At 36.5% G+C, this 24,232-nt stretch overlaps 2 protein-coding genes across 2 annotated transcripts; both read left to right on the forward strand.

Moving 5' to 3' along the window:
• The first annotated feature begins 13,273 nt into the window (after positions 1–13,273).
• Positions 13,274–13,930, forward strand: LOC126183998 (uncharacterized). Its single transcript, XM_049926351.1, has one exon. It carries the CDS (start codon positions 13,274–13,276, stop codon positions 13,928–13,930), a length of 657 nt encoding a protein of 218 aa, XP_049782308.1.
• A 7,245-nt stretch (positions 13,931–21,175) lies between these two features.
• LOC126183999 (uncharacterized) lies at positions 21,176–21,628 on the forward strand. The gene has a single exon (XM_049926352.1). It carries the CDS (start codon positions 21,176–21,178, stop codon positions 21,626–21,628), a length of 453 nt encoding a protein of 150 aa, XP_049782309.1.
• Positions 21,629–24,232: the final 2,604 nt, after the last annotated feature.

Raw genomic sequence — 24,232 nt, forward strand, 5'->3', positions numbered from 1 at the left:
AATATGGGAAAGACGCAAATATGGGAAAGACGCAAACATGGGAAAGACGCAAACATGGGAAAGACGCAAATATGGGAAAGACGCAAATATGGGAAAGACAGAAATATGGGAAAGATGGAAACATGGTAAAGACGCAAATATGGCAAAAACGCAAATATAGCAAAAACGCAAGTATGGCAGAAACGCAAGTATGGCAAAAACGCAAGTATGGCAAAAACGCAAGTATGGCAAAAACGCAATTTTGGCAAAAACCCAATTTTGGCAGACACGCAAGTATGGCAAAAACACAAATATGGCAAAAACGGAAATATGGCAAAAATGGAAATATGGCACAATCGGAATAATGGCACAAACGGAAATATGGCAGAAACGGAAATATGGCAGAAACGCAAATATGGTAAATCGAAAATATATGAAAACCGCAATTATGGGAAAAACGCAAATATGGGAAAAACGCAAATATGGGAAAAACGCAAATATGGGAAAAACGCAAATATGGGAAAAACCCAAATCTGGGAAAAACGCAAAAATGGGAAAAACGCAAATATGGGATAAATGCAAATATGAGAGAAGATAAACTTGTGGTACGACTTGACAAGAGGAAAGAATCGGTTGGTAGGTCATAGTCTGAATAGTCAAAGGTTGACGAAATATATGAAAAACGCAAATATGGGAAAAACGCAAATATGTAAAAAACGCAAATATGGCAAATACGCAAATATGGCAGAAACGCATATATGTCGAAAACGCAAATATGGCAAAAACGCAAATATGGCAAAAACGCAAATATGGCAAAAACGAAAATATGGCAAAAACGTAAATATGGGAAAAACCCAAATATGGGAAAAACGCAAATATGGGAAAAACGCAAATATGGGAAAAACGCAAATATGGGAAAAACGCAAATATGGGAAAAACGAAAATATGGGAAAAACGCAAATTTGGGAAAAACCGAAATATGGCAAAAATGCAAATATGGCAAAAACGCAAATATGGCAAAAACGAAAATATGGCAAAAACGAAAATATGGCAAAAACGAAAATATGGCACAAATGGCATTATGGCAAAAACGTAAATATGGCACAAACGGAAATATGGCACAAACGGAAATATGGCAAAGATGGAAATATGGCAAAAACGCAAATATGGCAAATCGCAAATATGGCAAATCGCAAATATGGAAAATCGCAAATATGTCAAATCGCAAATATGGCAAATCGCAAATATGGCAAATTGCAAATATGCCAAAACACAAATACGGCAAATCGCAAATATGGCAAATCGCAAATATGGCAAATCGCAAATATGGCAAATCGCAAATATGGAAAATCGCAAATATGGGGAAAATGCGAATATGGGAAAAACATGGCAAAAACGCAAATATTGGAAAAACGCAAATATGGGAAAAACGCAAATATGGGAAAAATGCAAATATGCGAGAAGATAAACTTGTGGTACAACTCGACAAGGGGAAAGAATCGGTTGGTAGAACATAGTCTGAATAGTCAAAGGTTCACGAAATATATGAGAAACGCAAATATGGGAAAGACGCAAATATGGGAAAGACGCAAATATGGCAAAGATGCAAATATGGGAAAGACGCAAATATGGGAAAGACGCGATCATGGGAAAGATGCAAATATGGGAAAGACGCAAATATGGGAAAGACGCAAATATGGGAAAGACGCAAACATGGGAAAGACGCAAACATGGGAAAGACGCAAATATGGGAAAGACGAAAATATGGGAAAGACGCAAATATGACAAAGAAGCAAATATGGCAAAAACGCAAATATGACGAAAACGCAAATATGGCTAAAACGCAAGTATGGCAAAAACGCAAGTATGGCAGAAACGCAAGTATGGCAAAAATGCAAATAAGGCAAAAACGCAAGTATGGCAAAAACGCAAATGTGGCAAAAACGAAAATATGGCACAAACGGAAATATGGCAGAAATGGAAACATGGCAAAAACGGATATATGACAGAAATGGAAATATGGCACTAACGGAAATATGGCACAAACGGAAATATGGCAAAAACGGAAATATGGCAAAAATGGAAATGTGGCAAAAATGGAAATATGGCAAAAACAGAAATATGGCAAAAACGAAAATATGCCAAAAACGAAAATATGGCAAAAACAGAAATATGGCAAAATCGGAGATATTGCAAAAATGTAAATATGGCAAAAACGGAATAATGGCAAAGACACAAATATGGCAGAAACGCAAATACTGCAGAAACGCAAATATGGGAAAAACGAAAATATGGCAAATCGCAAATATGGCAAAACGCAAATATGTCAAAAACGCAAATATGACAAAAACGCAAATATGGCAAATCGCAAATATGGCATATCGTAAATATGGCAAATCGCAAATATGGCATATCGCAAATATGGCAAATCGCAAATATGGCAAATCGAAAATATGGGAAAAACGCAAATATGGGAAAAACGCAAATATAGGAAAAACATATGGCAAAAACGCAAATGTTGGAAAAACGCAAATATGGAAATAACGCAAATATGTGAAAAACGTAAATATGGGAAAAACGCAAATATGGGAAAAACGCAAATATGGGAAAAGCGCAAATATGGGAAAAGCGCAAATATGGGAAAAGCGCAAATATGGGAAAAACGCAAAAATGGGAAAAACGCAAATATGGGAAAAACGCAAATATGGGAAAAACGCAAATATGGGAAATACGCAAATATGGGAGAAGATAAACTTGTGGTACAACTTGACAAGAGGAAAGAATCGGTTGGTAGGACATAGTCTGAATAGTCAAAAGTTCACGAAGTATATGAGAAACGCAAATATGGGAAAGACGCAAATATGGGAAAGACGCAAAAATGGGAAACACGCAAATATGGGAAAAACGCAAATATGGGAAAGACGCAAACATGAAAAAGACGCAAACATGGGAAAGACGCAAATATGGGAAAGACGCAAATATGGGAAAGACGCAAATATGGGAAAGACACAAACATGGTAAAGACGCAAATATGGCAAAAACGCAAATATAGCAAAAACGCAAGTATGGCATAAACGCAAGTATGGGAAAAACGCAAGTATGGCAAAAACGCAAGTATGGCAAAAACGCAATTTTGGCAAAAACCCAATTTTGGCAGAAACGCAAGTATGGCAAAAACACAAATCTGGCAAAAACGGAAATATGGCAAAAATGGAAATATGGCACAATCGGAATAATGGCACAAACGGAAATATGGCAGAAACGGAAATATGGCATAAACGCAAATATGGCAAAAACGCAATATTGCAAAAGATGCAAATATGGCAAAAACGGAAATATGGCAAAAACGCAAATATGGCAAATCGCAAATATGGCAAAACGCAAATATGGCAAAAACGCAAATATGGCAAATCGCAAATATGGCAAATCGCAAATATGGCAAATCGCAAATATGGCAAATCGCAAATATGGCAAATCGAAAATATATGAAAACCGCAATTATGGGAAAAACGCAAATATGGGAAAAACGCAAATATGGGAAAAACGCAAATATGGGAAAAACGCAAATATGGGAAAAACGCAAATATGGGAAAAACGCAAATATGGGAAAAACGCAAATATGGGAAAAACGCAAATATGGGAAAAACGCAAATATGGGAAAAACACAAATATGGCAAATACGCAAATATGGGAAAATCGCAAATATGGGAAAAACCCAAATATGGCAAAAACGCAAATATGGGAAAGACGGAAATATAGGAAAGATGCAAATATGGGAAAGACGCAAATATTGGAAAGACGCAAATATGGGAAAGACGCAATAATGGGAAAGACGCAAATATGGGAAAGACGCAAATATGGGAAAGACGCAAATAGTGGAAAGACGCTAATAGGGGAAAGACGCAAATATGGGAAAAACGCAAATATGGGAAAAACGCAAATATGGCAAAAACGCAAGTATGGCAAAAACGCAAGTATGGCAAAAACGCAAGTATGGCAAACACACAAGTATAGCAAACACGCAAGTATGGCAAAACCGCAAGTATGACAAAAACGCAAGTATGGCAAAAACGCAAGTATGGAAAACACGCAAGTATAGCAAACATGCAAGTATGGCAAAAACGCAAATATGGCAAAAACGGAAATATGGCAAATTCGGAAATATGGCAAAACTGAAATATGACAGAAACTGAAATATGGCAAAAACGAAAATATGGCAAAAGCGGAAATATGGCAAAAACGGAAATATGGCAAAAACGGAAATATGGCAAAAACGGAAATATGGCAAAAACGAAATATGGCAAAAACGGAAATGTGGCAAAATGGGAATATGGCAAAAACGGAAATATGGAAAAAACGGATATATGGCAAAATCGGAAATATGGCAAAATCGGAAATATGGCAAAATCGGAAATATGGCAAAATCGGAAAAATGACAAAAACGAAAATATGGCAAAGACGCAAATATGGCAGAAACGCAACTATGGGAAAAAGCTAAATATGGCAAATCGCAAATATGGCAAATCGTAAATATGGCAAATCGCAAACATGGCAAATCGCAAATATGGCAAATCGCAAATATGGCAGACCGCAAACATGAGAAAAACGCAAATATGGGAAAAACATATGGCGAAAACGCAAATATTGGAAAAACGCAAACGTAGGAAAAACGCAAATATGGGAAAAATGCAAATATGGGAGAAGATAAACTTGTGGTACAACTTGACAAGAGGAAAGAATCGGTTGGTAGGACATAGTCTGAATAGTCAAAGGTTCACGAAATATATGAGAAACGCAAATATGGGAAAAACGCAAAAATGGGAAAAACGCAAATATGGGAAAAACGCAATAATGTGAAAAACGCAAATATGGGAAAAACGCAAATATGGCAAAGACGCAAATATGGCAAAGACGCAAATATGGCAAAGACACAAATATGGCAAAGACGCTAATATTGCAGAGACGCAAAAATGGGAAAAATGCAAAAATGGGAAAGACGCAAAAATGGGAAAAACAAAAATATGGGAAAAACGCAAGAATGTGAAAAACGCAAATATGGGAAAAACGCAAATATGGCAAATACGCAAATATGGCAGAAATGCTTATATGTCGCAAACGCAAATATGGCAAAAGCGCAAATATGGCAAAAACGCAAATATGGCAAAAACGAAAATATGGCAAAAACGTAAATATGGGAAAAACCCAAATATGGGAAACACTCAAATATGGGAAAAACGCAAATATGGGAAAAACGCAAATATGGGAAAAATGCAAATATGACAAAAACGCAAATATGGCAAAAACGAAAATATGGCACAAACGGAAATATGGCACAAATGGAATTATGGCAAAAACGGAAATATGGCACAAACGGAAATATGGCACAAATGGAAATATGGCACAAACGGAAATATGGCACAAACGGAAATATGGCAAAAACGGAAATATGGCAGAAATGGAAAAATGGCACTAACGGAAATATGGCACAAACGGAAATATGGCAAAAACGGAAATATGGCAAAAATGGAAATATGGCAAAAACGGAAATATGGCAAATACGAAAATATGCCAAAAACGAAAATATGGCAAAAACGGAAATATGGCAGAATCGGAGATATGGCAAAAATGTAAATATGGCAAAAACGGAATTATGGCAAAGACACAAATATGGCAGAAACGCAAATATGGCAGAAACGCAAATATGGCAAAAACGCAAATATGGCAAATCGCAAATATGGCAAAACGCAAATATGTCAAAAACGCAAATATGACAAAAACGCAAATATGGCAAATCGCAAATATGGCATATCGTAAATATGGCAAATCGCAAATATGGCAAATCGCAAATATGGCAAATCGAAAATATGGGAAAAACGCAAATATGGGAAAAACGCAAATATAGGAAAAACATATGGCAAAAACGCAAATGTTGGAAAAACGCACATATGGAAAAAACGCAAATATGGGAAAAACGCAAATATGGGAAAAACCCATATATGGGAAAAACCCAAATATGGGAAAAACGCAAGTATGGCAAAAACGCAAGTATGGGAAAAACGCAAATATGGGAAAATCGCTAATATGGGAAAAACGCAATTTTGGCAAAAACCCAATTTTGGCAGAAACGCAAGTATGGCAAAAACACAAATATGGCAAAAACGGAAATATGGCAAAAATGGAAATATGGCACAAACGGAATAATGGCACAAACGGAAATATGGCAGAAACGGAAATATGGCATAAACGCAAATATGGCAAAAACGCAATATGGCAAAAGACGCAAATATGGCAAAAACGGAAATATGGCAAAAACGCAAAGATGGCAAATCGCAAATATGGCAAAACGCAAATATGGCAAAAACGCAAATATGGCAAAAACGCAAATATGGCAAATCGCAAATATGGCAAATCGTAAATATGGCAAATCGCAAATATGGCAAATCGCAAATAAATCAAATCGCAAATATGGCAAATCGAAAATATATGAAAACCGCAATAATGGGAAAAACGCAAATATGGGAAAAACGCAAATATGGGAAAAACGCAAATATGGGAAAAACGCAAATAAGGGAAAAACGCAAATATGGCAAATACGCAAATATGGGAAAAACGCAAATATGGGAAAAACCCAAATATGGGTAAAACGCAAATATGGGAAAAACGCAAATATGGGAAAAACGCAAATAGGGGCAAAACGCAAATATGGGAAAAAAGCTAATATGGGAAAAACGCAAATATGGGAAGGACGCAAATATGGGAGGGACGCAAATATGGGAAAGATGCTAATATGGGAAAACCACAATTATGGGAAAACCGCAATTATGGGAAAAACACAGTTATGGGAAAAACGCAATTATGGGAAAAACGCAATTATGGGAACAACGCAAATATGGGAAAAACGCAAATATGGGAAATACGCAAATATGGGAAAAACGCAAATATAGGAAAAACGCAAAAATGGGAAAAACGAAAAGTATGGGAAAAACGCAAATATGGGAAAAACGCTAATATGGGAAAAACGCAAATATGGGAAAAACGCAAATATGAGAAAAACGCAAATGTGGGAAAAACGCAAATATGGGAAAAACGCAAATATGGGAAAGACGGAAATATGGGAAAGACGCAAATATGAGAAAGACGCAAATATTGGAAAGACGCAAATATGGGAAAGACGCAATTATGGGAAAGACGCAAATATGGGAAAGACGCAAATATGGGAAAGACGCAAATAGTGGAAAGACGCTAATAGGGGAAAGGCGCAAATATGGGAAAAACTCAAATATGGGAAAAACGCAAAAATGGGAAAAACGCAACCATGGGAAAACTGCAAATATAGGAAAAACGCATATATGGGAAAAACGCAAAAATGAGAAAAACGCAAATATCGGAAAAACGCATATATTGGAGAAACGCAAAAATGGGAAAAACGCAAAAATGGGAAAAACGCAAAAATGGGAAAAACGAAAATATGGGAAAAATGCAAATATGGGAGAAGATAAACTTGTGGTACAACTTGACAAGAGGAAAGAATCGGTTGGTAGGACATAGTCTGAATAGTCAATGGTTCACGAAATATATGAGAAACGCAAATATGGGAAAGATGCAAATATGGGAAAGACGCAAAGAAGGGAAAGATGCAAAGATGGGAAAGACGCAAAGACGGGAAAGACGCAATGACGGGAAACACGCAAATATGGGGAAGATGCAAATATGGGAAAGACGCAAATATGGGAAAGACGTAAATATGGGAAAGACGCGAATATGGGAAAGACGCAATTATGGGAAAGACGCATTTATGGGAAAGACGCAATTAGGGGGAAAGACGCAATTATGGGAAAGACGCAATTATGAGAAAGATGCAAATACGGGAAAGACACAAATATGGGAAAGACGCAAATATGGGAAAGACGCAAACATGGGAAAGACGCAAATAAGGGAAAGACGCAAATATGGGAAAGACACAAATATGGAAAAGACACAAATATGGGAAAGACGCAAAAATGGGAAAAACGCAAAAATGGAAAAACGCAAATATGGCTAAAACGCAAATATGGCAAAAACGCAAATGTGGCAAAAACGCAAATATGGCAAAAACGCAACTATGGCAAAAACGCAACTATGGCAAAAACACAACTATGGCAAAATCGGAACTATGGCAAAGACGCAACTATGGCAAAGACACAACTATGGCAAATACGCAACTATGGGAAAAACGCAACTATGGGAAAAACGCAAGTATGGGAAAAACGCAACTAAGGGAAAAACGCAAATATGGAAAAAACGCAAATATGGGAAAAACGCAATATGGGAAAGACGCAAATATGGGACTAACGCAAATATGGGAAAAATGCAAATATGGGAAAAACGCAAATTAGGGAAAAACGCAAATGTGGGTAGAACGCAAATATGGGAAAAACGCAAATATAATAAAACGCAATAATGGGAATAACGCAAATATGGGAAAAATGCCAATATGGGAGAAGATAAACTTGTGGTACAACTTGACAAGAGGAAAGAATCGGTTGGTAGGACATAGTCTGAATAGTCAAAGGTTCACGAAATATATGAGAAAAGCTAATATGGGAAAGACGCAAATATGGGAAAGACGCAAATAAGGGAAACACGCAAATATGGGAAAGACGCAAATATGGGAAAGATGCAAATATGGGAAAGACGCAAATATGGGAAAGACGCAAATAGGGGAAAGACGTAAACAGGGGAAAGACGCAAATATGGGAAAACGCAAATATATAAAAAACGTAAATATAGCAAAAACGCAAGTGTGGCAAAAACGCAAGAATGGCAAAAACGCAAGTATTTCAAAAAAGCAAGTATGGCAAAAACGCAAGTATGGCAAAAACGCAAGTATTGCAAAACCGCAAGTACTGCAAAACCGCAAGTATGGCAAACACGCAAGTATGGCAAACACGCAAGTACGGCAAAACCGCAAGTACGGCAAAAACACAAGTATGGCAAAAACCCAAGTATGGCGAAAACGCAAGTATGGCAAAAACGCAAATATGCCAAAAACGCAAATATGGCAAAAACGCAAATATGGCAAAAACGCAAATATGGCAAAAACGCAAATATGGCAAAAACGGAAATATGGCAAAGTAGAAATATGGCAAAAACTGAAATCTGGCAGAAACTGAAATATGGCAAAAACGGAAAAATGCAAAAGCAGAAATATGGCAAAAACGGAAATATGGCAAAAACAGAAATATGGCAAAAACGGAAATATGGCAAAAACGGAAATATGGCAAAAACGGTAATATGGCAAAAACGGAAATATGGCAAAAAATGGAAATATGGCAAAATCGGAAATATGGCAAATTCGGAAATATGACAAAAATGGAAATATGGCAAATCGCAAATATGGCAAATCGCAAATATGGCAAATCGAAAATATGGCAAATCGCAAACATGGCATATCGCAAATATGGCAAATCGCAAATATGGCAAATCGCAAACATGGGAAAAACGCAAATATGGGGAAAACATATGGCGAAAACGCAAATATTGGAAAAACGCAAATATGGGAAAAACGCAAATATGGGAAAAATGCAAATATGGGAGAAGATAAACTTGTGGTACACCTTGACAAGAGGAAAGAATCGGTTGGTAGGCCATAGTCTGAATAGTCAAACGTTCACGAAATATATGAGAAACCCAAGTATACTAAAAACGCAAATGTTGGAAAAACGCAAATATGGGAAAAACGCAAATGTGGGAAAAACGCAAATATGGCAAAGACTCAAATATGGCAAAGACGCAAATATGGCAAAAACGGAAATATGCCAAAAACGGAAATATGCCAAAAACGAAAATATGGCAAAAACAGAAATATGGGAGAAAAGGAAATATGGCAAAAACGGAAATATGACAAAGACGCAAATATGGCAGAAACGCAAATATGGCAGAAACGCAAATATGGCAAAAACGCAAATATGGCAAAAGACGCAAATATGGCAAAAACGGAAATATGGCAAAAACGCAAATATGGCAAATCGCAAATATGGCAAATCGTAAATATGGCAAATCGCAAATATGGCAAATCGCAAATATGGCAGATCGAAATTATGGGAAAAACGCAAATATGGAAAAAACACATATATGGGAAAAACGCAAGTATGGGAAAAACGCAAATATGGGAAAAACGCAAATATGGGAAAAACGGAAATATAGGAAAAACGCAAATATGGGAAAAACGCAAATATGCGAAAAACGCAAATATGGGAAAAAAGCAAATATGGGAAAAACGCAAATATGGGAAAAACGCAAATATGGGAAAAAGGCAAATACGGGAAAAACGCAAATTTGGGAAAAACGCAAATATGGGAAAAAAGCAAATATGGGAAAAACGCAAATATTGGAAAAACGCAAGTATGGCAAAAACGCAATTTTGTCAAAAACACAATTTTGGCAAAAACGCAAGTATGGCAAAAACACAAATATGGCAAAAACGCAAATATGGCAAAAACGCAAATATGGGAAAAACGCAAATATGGGTAGAACGACAAAATGGGGAAAACGCATACATTGGAAAAACGCAAAAATGGGAAAAACGCAAAAATGGGAAAAACGCAAATATGGGAAAAACGCAAATGTGGGAGAAACGCAAATATGGGAAAAACGCAAATATGGGAAAAATGCAAATATGGGAGAAGATAAACTTATGGTACAACTTGACAAGAGGAAAGAATCGGTTGGTTGGACATAGTCTGAATAGTCAAAGGTTCACGAAATATTTGAGAAACGCAAATATGGGAAAGACGCAAATATGGGAAAGACGCAAATATGGGAAAGACGCAAAGAAGGCAAAGACACAAAAATGGGGAAGACGCGTAAACGGAAAAGACGCAAAGACGGGAAATACGCATATATGGGGAAGACGCAAATATGGGTAAGACGCAAATATGGGAAAGACGCAAATATGAGAAAGACGCAAATATGGGAAAGAAGCATATATGGGAAAGACGCAAATATGGGAAAGACGCAAATATGGGAAAGAGGCAAATATGGGAAAGACGTAAATATGGGAAAGACGCAAATATGGGAAAGACGCAATTATGGGAAAGACGCAATTATGGGAAAGACGCAATTATGGGAAAGACGCAATTATGGGAAAGATGCAAATATGGGAAAGACACAAATATGGGAAAGACGCAAATATGGGAAAGACGCAAATATCTGAAAGACGCAAATAAGGGAAAGACGCAAATATGGGAAAGACGCAAATATGGGAAAGACGCAAATATGGGAAAGACGGAAAGAGGGGAAAGACGCAAACAGGGGAAAGACGCTTATATGGGAAAAACGCATATATAGGAAAAACGTAAATATGGCAAAAACGCAAGTGTGGCAAAAACGCAAGTATGGCAAAAACGCAAGTATGGCAAAAACGCAAATATGGCAAAAACGCAAATATGGCAAAAACGGAAATGTGGCAAAAACGGAAATATGGCAAAAACTGAAATATGGCAGAAACTGAAATATGGCAAATACGGAAATATGGCAAAAGTGGAAATATGGCAAAAACGGAAATATTGCAAAAACGGAAATATGGCACAAACGGAAATATGGCAAAAGTGGAAATATGGCAAATACGGAAATATGCCAAAAACAGAAATATGGCAAAAACGGAAATATGTAAAAACGGAAATATGGCAAAAACGGAAATATGGCAAAACCGGAAATATGGCAAAAACGGAAATATGGCAAAAACGGAAATATGGCAAAAACGAAATATGGCAAAAACGGAAATATGGCCGAAACGGAAATATGGCAAAAACGGATATATGGCAAAATCGGAAATATGGCAAAATCGGAAATATGGCAAAATCGGAAATATGGCAAATTAGGAAATATGACAAAAACGAAAATATGGCAAAGACGCAAATATGGCAGAAACGCAAATATGGGAAAAACCCAAATATGGCAATTCGCAAATATGGCAAATCGCAAATATGGCAAATCGCAAATATGGCAAATCGCAAACATGGCAAATCGCAAATATGGCAAATCGCAAATATGGCAAATCGCAAACATGGGAAAAACGCAAATTTGTGGATAACATATGGCGAAAACGCAAATATTGGAAAAACGCAAATATGGGAGAAACGCAAATATGGGAAAAATGCAAATATGGGAGAAGATAAACTTGTGGTACACCTTGACAAGAGGAAAGAATCGGTTGGTAGGACATAGTCTGAATAGTCAAAGGTTCACGAAATATATGAGAAACCCAAGTATGCGAAAAACGCAAAAGTGGGAGAAACGCAAATATGGGAAAAACGCAATAATGGGAAAAACGCAATTGTGGGAAAAACGCAAATATGGCAAAGACGCAAATATGGCAAAGACGCAAATATGGCAAAGACGCAAATTTGGCAAAGACGCAAAAATAGGAAAAACGCAAAAATGGGAAAGACGCAAATATAGCAAAAACGCAAACATGGCAAAAACGCAAATATGGCAAAAACGCAAATATGGCACAAATGGAAATATGGCAGAAACGGAAATATGGCAGAAACGGAAATATGGCAAAAACGGAAATATGGCAGAAATAGAAATATGACACAAACGGAAATATGGCACAAACGGAAATTTGGCAAAAACGAAAATATGGCAAAAAGGAAAATATGGCAAAAACGGAAATATGCCAAAAACGGAAATATGCCAAAAACGAAAATATGGCAAAAACAGAAATATAGGAAAAAAGGAAATATGGCAAAAACGGAAATATGGCAAAGTAGCAAATATGGCAGAAACGCAAATATGGCAGAAACGCAAATATGGCAATAACGCAAATATGGCAAAACACGCAAATATGGCAAAAACGGAAATATGGCAAAAACGCAAATATGGCAAATCGCAAATATTGCAAATTGCAAATATGGCAGATCGAAATTATGGGAAAAACGCAAATATGGAAAAAACGCAAATATGGGAAAAACGCAAGTATGGGAAAAACGCAAATATGGGAAAAACGCAAATATCGGAAATACGCAAATATGATAAAACGGAAATATGGGAAAGACGCAAATATGGGAAACCCGCAAATATGGGAAAAATGCAAATATGGGAAAAACGCAAATATGGGAAAAACGCAAATATGGGAAGGACGCAAATATGGGAGAAACGCATATATGGGAAAGACGCAAATATGGGAAAAACGCAATTATGGGAAAAACACAAATATGGGAAAAACGTAAATATGCGAAAAACGCAAATATGGGAAAAACGCAAATATGGGTAAAACGGAAAGTATGGGAAAAACGCAGATATGGGATAAATGCAAATATTGGAAAAACGCAAATATGGGAAAAACTCATATATGAGAAAAACCCAAATATGCGAAAAACCCAAATATGGCAAAAACGCAAATATGGGAAAAACGCAAATATGGGAAAGACGCAAATATGGGAAAGACGCATACGTGGGAGAGACGCAAATATGGGAAAACCGCAACTATGGGAAAACCGCAATTATGGGAAAAACGCAATTATGGAAAAAACGCAATTATGGGAAAACGCAACTATGGGAAAAACGCTATTATGGGAAAAACGCAATTATGGGAAAAACGCAATTATCGGAAAAACGTAATTATGGGAAAAACGCAATTATGGGAAAAACGCAAATATGGAAAAAACGTAAATATGGGAAAAACGCAAATATGGGTAAAACGGAAAGTATGGGAAAAATGCAAATATGGGAAAAATGCAAATATTGGAATAACACAAATTTGGGAAAAACGCAAATATGGGAAAAACGCAAATATGAGAAAAACGCAAATATGGGAAAACGCAAATATGGGAAAAACGCAAATATGGGAAAAACGCAAATATGGGAAAAACGCAAATATGGGAAAAACGCAAATATGGGAAAAACGCAAAAATGGGAAAAACGCAATAATGGGAAAAATGCAGATATGGGAGAAACGCAAATATGACAAAGACGCAAAAATTGCAAAGACCCAAATATGGCATAGACACAAATATGGCAAAGACGCAAATATGGCTAAGACGTAAAAATGGGAAAGACGCAAAAATGGGAAAAACGCAAAAATGGGAAAAACGCAAATATGGGAAAAACGCAAATATGGCAAAAACGCAAATATGGCAAAGTGCAAATATGGCAAAGACGCAAATATGGCAAAGACACAAATATGGCAAAGACGCAAATATGGCAAAGACGCAAAAATGGCAAAAACGCAAATATGGGAAAAACGCAAATATGGGAAAAACGCAAATATTGGAAAAACGCAAATATGGGGAAAACGCAAATATGGGAAAAACGAAAATATGGGAAAAACGCAAATATGGCATAGACGCAAATATGGCAAAGACGCAAAAATGGGAAAGACGCAAAAATGGCAAAAACGCAAATATGGGAAAAACGCAAATACGAAAAAAACGCAAATATGAGAAAAACGCAAATATAGGAATAACGCAAATATGGCAAAAACGCAAATATGGCAAAAACGCAAATATGGCAAAAACGCAAATATAGCAAATCGCAAATATGGCAAATCGCAAATATGGCAAATCGAAAATATGGGAAAAACGCACATATGAAAAAACGAAAATATGGGAAAAACGCAAGTATAGGAAAAACGCAAGTATGGCAAAAACGCAAGTATGGCAAAAACGGAAGTATGGCAAAAACGAAAATTTGTCAAAACCGGAAATATGGCTCAAACTGAAATTTGGCACAAAACTGCTTGATGCCACAGTATGAGCAAGGCATGTGGGTGCCTCTCAGGGAAAAACGCAATTATGGGATAAACGCAATTATGGGAAAGACGCAAACATGGGAAAGACGATATTTATGGGAAAAACGCAATTATCGGAAAAACGTAATTACGTGAAAAACGCAATAATGGGAAAAACGCAAATATGGGAAAAACGTAAATATGGGAAAAACGCAAATATGGGAAAAACGGAAAATATGGGAAAAACGCAAATATGGGAAAAATGCAAATAACTGAAAAACGCAAATATAGGAAAAACGCAAATATGGGAAAAACGCAAATATGGGAAAAACGCAAATATGGCAAAGACGTAAATACTGGAAAGACGCAAATATGGGAAAGACGCAATTATGGGAAAGACGCAATTATGGGAAAGCCGCAATTATCGGAAAGACGCAATTATGGGAAAGACGCAATTATGGGAAAGATGCAATAATGGGAAAGACACAAATATGGGAAAGACGCAAATATGGGAAGACGCAAATATGGGAAAGACGCAAATAAGGGAAAGACACAAATATGGGAAAGACGCAAATATAGGAAAAACGTAAATATGGCAAAAACGCAAGTATGGCAAAAACGCAAGTATGGCAAAAACGCAAGTATGGCAAAAACGCAAGTATGGCAAAAACGCAAGTATTGCAAAACCGCAAGTATGGCAAACACGCAAGTATGGCAAACACGCAAGTATGGCAAACATGCAAGTATGGCAAAACCGCAAGTACGGCAAAAACGCAAGTATGGCAAAAACTCAAGTATGGCGAAAACGCAAGTATGGCAAAAACGCAAGTATGGCAAAAACGCTAATATGGCAAAAACGCAAATGTGGCAAAAACGCAAATATGGCAAAAACGCAAATATGGCAAAAACGCAAATATGGCAAAAACGGAAATATGGCAAAAACGGAAATATGGCAAAAACTGAAATATGGCAGAAACTAAAATATGTCAAAAACGTTAATATAGCAAAAGCGGAAATATGGCAAAAACGGAAATATTGAAAAAACGGAAATATGGCACAAACGGAAATATGGCAAAAACGGAAATATGGCAAAAACGGAAATATGGCAAAAACAGTAATATGGCAAAAACGGAAATATGGCAAAAACGGATATATGGCAAAATCGGAAATAAGGCAAAATCGGAAATATGGCAAAATCGGAAAAATGCAAAAACGGAAATATGGCAAAGACGCAAATATGGCAGAAACGCAAATATGGGAAAAACCCAAATATGGCAAATCGCAAATATGGCAAATCGCAAATATGGCAAATCGCAAACATGGGAAAAACGCAAATATGGGGAAAACATATGGCGAAAACGCAAATATGGGAAAAACGCAATAATGGGAAAAACGCAAATATGACAAAAACGCAAATATGGCAAAAACGCAAATATGGCAAAAACGCAAATATGGCAGAAACGCAACTATTCCAAAAACGCAACTATGGCAATAATGCAACTATGGCAAAAACGCAACTATGGCAAAAACGCAACTATGGCGAAAACGCAACTACAGCAAAAACGAAACTATCGCAAAAACGGGACTATGGCAAAAACACAACTATGGCAAAAACGCAACTATGGAAAAGACGTAACTATGGCAAAAACACAACTATGGCAAAAACGCAACTATGGCAAAAACGCAACTATGGCAAAGACGCAACTATGGCTAAGACGCAACTATGGCAAAGACGCAACTATGGGAAAAACGCAACTATGGGAAAAACGCAACTATGGGAAAAACGCAACTATGGGTAAAACGCAAATATGGAAAAAAACGCAAATATGGGAATAACGCAAATATGGGAAAAACGCAAATATGGGAATAACGCAAATATGGTAAAAACGCAAATATGGGAAAAACGGAAATATGGGAAAAAAGCAAATATGGGAAAAACGCAAATATGGGAAAAACGCAAATATGGGAAAAACGCTAATAAGGGAAAAATGCATATATGGGAGAAGATAAACTTGTGGTACAACTTGACAAGAGCAAAGAATCGGTTGGTAGGACATAGTCTGAATAGTGAAAGGTTCACGAAACATATGAGAAACGCAAATATGGGAAAAACGCAAATATGGGAAAAACGCAAATATATGAAAAACGGAAATATGGGAAAAACGCAAATATGGAAAAAACGCAAATATGGCAAAAACGCAAATATGGCAAAAACGCTAATATGGCACAAACCGAAATATGGCACAAACGGAAATATGGCAAAAACGGAAATATGGCACAAACGGAAATATGGCACAAACGGAAATATAGCAAAAACGCAAATATGGCAAATCACAAATATAACAAATCGCAAATATGGCAAATCACAATTATGGCAAATCGCAAATATGGCAAATCGCGAATATGGCAAATCGAAAATATGGCAAATCGGAAATATGGCAAATTGCAAATATGGCAAATCGCAAATATGGCAAATCGCAAATATGGCAAATCGCAAATATGGCAAATCGCAAATAAGGGGAAAACGCAAATATGGGAATAACATATGGCAAAAACGAAAATATTGGAAAAACAAAAATATGGGAAAAACGCAAATATGGGAAAAATGCAAATATGGGAAAAACGCAAATATTGGAAAAACGCAAATATTGGAAAAACGCATACGTTGCAAAATCGCAAAAATGGGAAAAACGCAAAAATGTGAAAAACGCAAAAATGGGAAAAACGCAAAATTAATAAAAACGCAAAAATGGGAAAAATGCAAATATGGGAAAAACGCAAATATGGGAAAAACGCAAATATGGGAAAACGCATATATGGGAAAAACGCAAATATGGGAAAAATGCAAATATGGGAGAAGATAAACTTGTGGTACAACTTGACAAGAGGAAAGAATCGATTGGTAGGACATAGTCTGAATAGTCAAAGGTTCACGAAACATAAGAGAAACGCAAATATGGGAAAGACGCAAATATGGGAAAGACACAAATATGGGAAAGACGAAAATATGGGAAAGGCGCAAACATGGGAAAGACGCAAACATGGGAAAGATGCAAATATGGGAAAGACGCAAATATGGGAAAGACGCAAATATGGGAAAGACACAAATATGGGAAAGACGAAAATATGGAAAAATCGAAAATATGGCAAAAACGCTAATATGGCAAAACGCAAGTATGGCAAAAACGCAAGTATGGCAAAAACGCAAGTATGGCAAAACCGCAAGTATGGCTAAAACACAAGTATGGCAAAAACGCAAGTATGGCAAAAACGCAAATATGGCAAAAACGCAAGTATGGCAAAAACGCAAGTATGGCAAAAACGCAAATATGGCAAAGACGCAAATATGGCAGAAACGCAACCATGGCAAAAACGCAACTATGGCAAAAACGCAACTATAGCAAAGACGCAACTATGGCAAAGACGCAACTATGGCAAAGACACAACTAGGGGATAAACGCAACTTTGGGAAAAACGCAACTATGGGAAAAACGCAACTATGGGAAAAACGCAAAAATGGGAAAAACGCAAATATGGCAAAAACGCAAATATGGCAAAAACACAAATATGGCAAAAACGCAAATATGGCAAAAACGCAAATATGGCAAAAACGCAAATATGGCAAAAACGCAAATATGGCAAAAACGCAACTATGGGAAAAACGCAACTATAGCAAAAACGCAACTATAGCATAGACGCAACTATGGCAAAGATGCAACTATGGCAAAGACGCAACTATGGGAAAATGCAACTATAGGAAAAACGCAATTATGGGAAAAACGCAACTATGGGAAAAACGCAAATATGGGAAAAACGCAAATATGGCAAAAACGCAAATATGGCAAAAACGCAAATATGGCAAAACGCAAATATGGCAAAAACGCAAATATGGCAAAAACGCAAATATAGCAAAAACGCAAATACGGCAAAAACACAAATATGGCAAAAACACAAATATGGGAAAAACGGAAATATGCCAAAAACAAGAATACGGCAAAAACGAAAATATGTCAAAACCAAAAATATGGCAAAAACGAAAGAAGGCAATAACGGAAATATGGCAAAAACGGAAATATGGCAAAGAGGCAAATATGGCAGAAATGTAAATATGGCAATAACGCAAATATGGCAGAAATGCAATTATTGCAAAAACGCAAATATGGCAAAAACGCAAATATGGCAAATCGCAAATATGACAAATCGCAAATATAGGAAAAATGCAAGTATGGAAAAAAAATATGGCAAAACTGCAAATATTGGAAAAACGCAAATATGGGAAAAACGCAAATATGGGAAAAATGAAAATATGGGAGAAGATGAACTTGTGGTACAACTTGACAAGAGGAGAGAATCGGTTGGTAGGACATAGTCTGAAAAGTCAAAGTTCACGAAATATATGAGAAACGCAAATATGGGAAAAACGCAAATATGGGAAAAACGCAAATATGGGAGGTACGCAAATATGGGACAAACACAAATATGGGACAAACGCAAACATGGAACAAACGCAAACATGGGAAAAACGCAAATATGGGAAAAATGCGAGTATGGGAAAAACACAAATATGGGAAAAACGCAAATATGGGAAAAACGCAAATATGGTAAAAATGCAAATATGGGAAAAGATAAACTTGTGGTACAACTTGACAAGACGAAATAATCGGTTGGTAGGACATAGTCTGAATAGTCAAAGGATCACGAAATATATGAGAAACGCAAATATGGGAAAAACGCAAATATGGGAAATACGCAAATATGGGACAAACACAAATAAGGGACAAACGCAAATATGGAACAAACGCAAATATGGGAAAAACGCAAATATGGGAAAAACGCAAATATGGGAAAATGGCAAATATGGGAAAATCACAAATATGGGAAAATCGCAAATATGGGAAAATCGCAAATACGGGAAAAACGCAAATATGGGAAAAACGCAAATATGGGAAAAACGCAAATATGGGAAAAACGTAAATTTGGGAAAAACGCAACTGTGGGAAAAACGCAAATTTGGGAAATACGCAAATGTGGGAAATATGCAAATGTGGCAAAATTGCAAATATGGCAAAAACGCAAATATGGCAAAAACGCAAATATGGCAAAAACGCAAATATGGGAAAAATGCAAATATGGGAGAAGATAAACTTGAGGTACAACTTGACAAGAGGAAACAATCGGGTGGTAGGACATAGTCTGAATTGTCAAAGTTTCACGAAATATATGAAAAACGCAAATATGGGAAAAACGCAAATATGGCAAAACGCAAATATGGCAAAAACGCAAATATGGCAAAAACGCAAATATGGCAAAAACGCAACAATGGCAAAAACGCAACTATGGCAAAAACGCAACTATAGCAAAAACGCAACTATGGCATAGACGCAACTATGGCAAAGACGCAACTATGGGAAAAATGCAACTATGTGGAAAACGCAACTATGGGAAAAACGCAACTATGGGAAAAACGCAAATATGGGAAAAACGCAAATATGGCAAAAACGCAAATATGGCAAAAACGCGAATATGGCAAAAACGCAAATATGGCAAAAACGGAAATATGGCAAAAACGAAAATACGGCAAAAACGAAAATATGGCAAAACCAAAAATATGGCAAAAACGCAAATATGGCAAAAACGCAAATATGGCAAAAACGCAAATATGGCAAAACGCAAATATAGCAGTAATGCAATTATTGCAAAAACGCAAATATGGGAAAACGCAAATATGGGAAAAATGAAAATATGGGAGAAGATAAAGTTGTGGTACAACTTGACAAGAGGAGAGAATCGGTTGGTAGGACATAGTCTGAATAGTCAAAGTTCACGAAATATATGAGAAACGCAAATATGGGAAAAACACAAATATGGGAAAAACGCAAATATGGGAGGTACGCAAATATGGGACAACCACAAATATGGGACAAACGCAAATATGGAACAAACGCAAACATGGGAAAAACGCAAATATGGTAAATTGGAAATATGGGAAAAGATAAACTTGTGGTACAACTTGACAAGACGAAATAATCGGTCGGTAGGACATAGTCTGAATAGTCAAACGTTCACCAAATATATGAGAAACGCAAATATGGGAAAAACGCAAATATGGGAAAAACGCAAATATGAGAAAAACGCAAATATGGGAAAATCGCAAATATGGGAAAATCGCAAATATGGGAAAATCGCAAATATGGGAAAATCGCAAATATGGGAAAAACGAAAATTTGGAAAAACCAAATGTGGAAAATACGCAAATGTGGGAAATACGCAAATGCGGCAGCAACGCAAATATGGCAAAAACGCAAATATGGCAAAAACGCAAATATGGCAAAAACGCAAATATGGGAAAAATGCAAATATGGGAGAAGATAAACTTGAGGTACAATATTCGGGTGGTAGGACAAAGTCTGAATAATCAAAGGTTCACGAAATATATGAGAAACGCAAATATGGGAAAACCGCAAATATGGGGAAAACGCAAATATGGGGAAAACGCAAATATCGGAAAAACGCAAATATGGGAAAAACGCATATATGGAACAAACGCAAACATGGGAAAAAGGCAAATATGGTAAATTGGAAATATGGGAAAAGATAAACTTGTGGTACAAATATGGGAAAATCGCAAATATGGGAAAAACGCAAATACGGGAAAAACGCAAATATGGGAAAAACACAAACATGGCAAAAACGCAAATATGGCAAAAATGCAAATATGGCAAAAACGCAAATATGGCAAAAACGCAAAGATGGCAAAAACGCAAATATGGCAAAAACGCAAATATGACAAAAACGGAAATATGGCAAAAACGGAAATATGGCAAAGACGCAAATATGGCAGAAACGCAAATATGGCAAAAACGAAAATATGGCAAAAACGCAAATATGGGAAAAACGCAAATATTGCAAAAACGCAAATATGGCACATTGCAATAATAGCAAATCGCAAATATGGCAAATCGCAAATATGTCAAATCGCAAATATTGGAAAAATGCAAATATGGGAAAAACGCAAATATGGGAAAAACGCAAATATGTGAAATACGCAAATATGGAAAAAACACAAATATGGGGAAAACGAAAATATGGAAAAACGCAAATATGGGAAAACCGCAAATATGGGAAAAAGCAAACATGGCAAAAATGCAAATCTGGCAAAAACGCAAATATGGCAAAAACGCAAATATGGCAAAAACGGAATTATGGCAAAAACGGAAATATGGCAAAAACGGAAATATGGCAAAATCGGAAATATGGCAAAAACGGAAATATGTCAAAAACGGAAACATGGCAAAAACGGAAATATGACAAAAACGGAAATATGGCAAAAACGGAAATATGGCAAAAGCAGAAATATGGCAAAAGCGAAAATATGGCAAAAACGCAAATATGGCAAAAACGCAAATATGGCAAATCGCAATAATGGCAAATCGCAAATATGGCGAATCGCACATATGGCATATTGCAAATATGGCAAATCGCAAATATGGGAAAAAAGCGAATATGGGAAGAAAATATTGCAAAAACGCCAATATTGGAAAAACGCAAATAAGGGAAAAACGCAAATATGGCAGAAATGCAAATATGGTAGAAGATAAACTTGAGGTACAACATGACAAGAGGAACGAATCGGTTGGTAGGACATAGTCTTCATAATCAAAGGTTCACGAAATATATGAGAAACGCAAATATGGGAAAATGTAAATATGGGAAAAACGCAAATATGGGAAAAACGCAAATATGGCAAAAACGCGAATATCACAAAAACGCGAATATGACAAAAACGCGAATATGACAAAAACGCAAATATGGGAAAAACGCAAATATGGGAAAAACGCAAATATGGTAATAACGCATATATGGGAAAAACGCAAATATGGGAGAAACGCAAGTATGGGAAAAATGCAAATATGGGAAAATAGCAAATGTGGCAAAAACGCAAATATGGCAAAAACGCAAATATGGGAAAAACGCAAATATGTGAAAAACGCAAATATGGGAAAAACGCAAATATGGCAAAGACGAAAATATGGCAAAGACGCAAATATGGCAAAGACGCAAATATGGCAAAGACGCAAATATGGCAAAGACGCAAATATGGCAAAGACGCAAATATGGCAAAGATGCAAATATGGGAAAGACGCAAATATGGGAAAGATGAAAATATGGGAAAGACGCAAACATGGGAAAGACGCAAATATGGGAAAGACGCAAATATGGGGAAGACGCAAATATGGTAAAAACGCAAATAAATGGAAAAACGCAATTATGGGGAAAACGCAAATATGAAAAAAACGCAAATATGGGAAAAACGCAAATATGTGAAATACGCAAATATGGGGAAAAACGCAAATATGGGAAAAACGCAAATATGGGAAAAACGCAAATATGGGAAAAATGCAAATATGGCAAAAACGCAAAGATGGCAAAAACGCAAATATGGCAAAAACGTAAATATGGCAAAAATGGAAATATGGCAAAAGCGGAAATATGGCATAAGCGGAAATATAGGAAAATCGGAAAAATGGCAAAAACGGTAATATGGCAAAGACGCAAATATGACAGAAACGCAAACGTGGAAAATGCAAATATGGCAAAAATGCAAATATGGCAAAAACGCAAATATGGCAAAAACGCTAATTTGGCAAAAACGCAAATATGGCACATTGCAATTATGGAAAATCGCAAATATGGCAAATCGCAAATATGGCAAATCGCAAATATGTCAAATCGCAAATATTGGAAAAACGCAAATATGGGAAAAACGCAAATATGTGAAATACGCAAATATGGGAAAAACACAAATATGGGGAAAACGCAAACATGGCAAAAACGCAAATATGGGGAAAACATAAATATGGGGAAAACGCAAATATGGAAAAAAGCAAATATGGGAAAACAGCAAATATGGGAAAAACGCAAACATGGCAAAAACGCAAATCTGGCAAAAACGCAAATATGGCAAAAACGCAAATATGGCAAAAATGCAATTATGGCAAAAACGGAAATATGGCAAAAACGGAAATATGGCAAAAACGGAAATATGACAAAAACGGAAACATGGCAAAAACGGAAATATGGCAAAAACGGAAATATGGCAAAAACGGAAATATGGCAAAGACGCAAATATGGCTGAAACGCAAATATAGCTGAAAGGTAAATATGGCAAAAACGCAAATATGACAAAAACGCAAGTATGGCAGAAACGCAATTATGGCAAAAACGCAAATATGGCAAAAACGCAAATATGGCCAAAACGCAAATATGGCAAATCGCAATAATGGCAAATCGCAAATATGGCAAATCGCACATATGGCATATCGCAAATATGGCAAATCGCAAATATGGGAAAAAAGCGAATATGGGAAGAAAATATTGCAAAAACGCCAATATTGGAAAAACGCAAAAAAGGGAAAAACGCAAATATGGCACAAATGCAAATATGGTAGAAGATAAACTTGTGGTACAACTTGTCAAGAGGAACGAATCGGTTGGTAGGACATAGTCTTCATAGTCAAAGGTTCACGAAATATATGAGAA

The sequence above is a fragment of the Schistocerca cancellata genome, chromosome 4, assembly GCF_023864275.1.
Source record: "Schistocerca cancellata isolate TAMUIC-IGC-003103 chromosome 4, iqSchCanc2.1, whole genome shotgun sequence".
Lineage (NCBI taxonomy): Eukaryota > Metazoa > Arthropoda > Insecta > Orthoptera > Acrididae > Schistocerca > Schistocerca cancellata.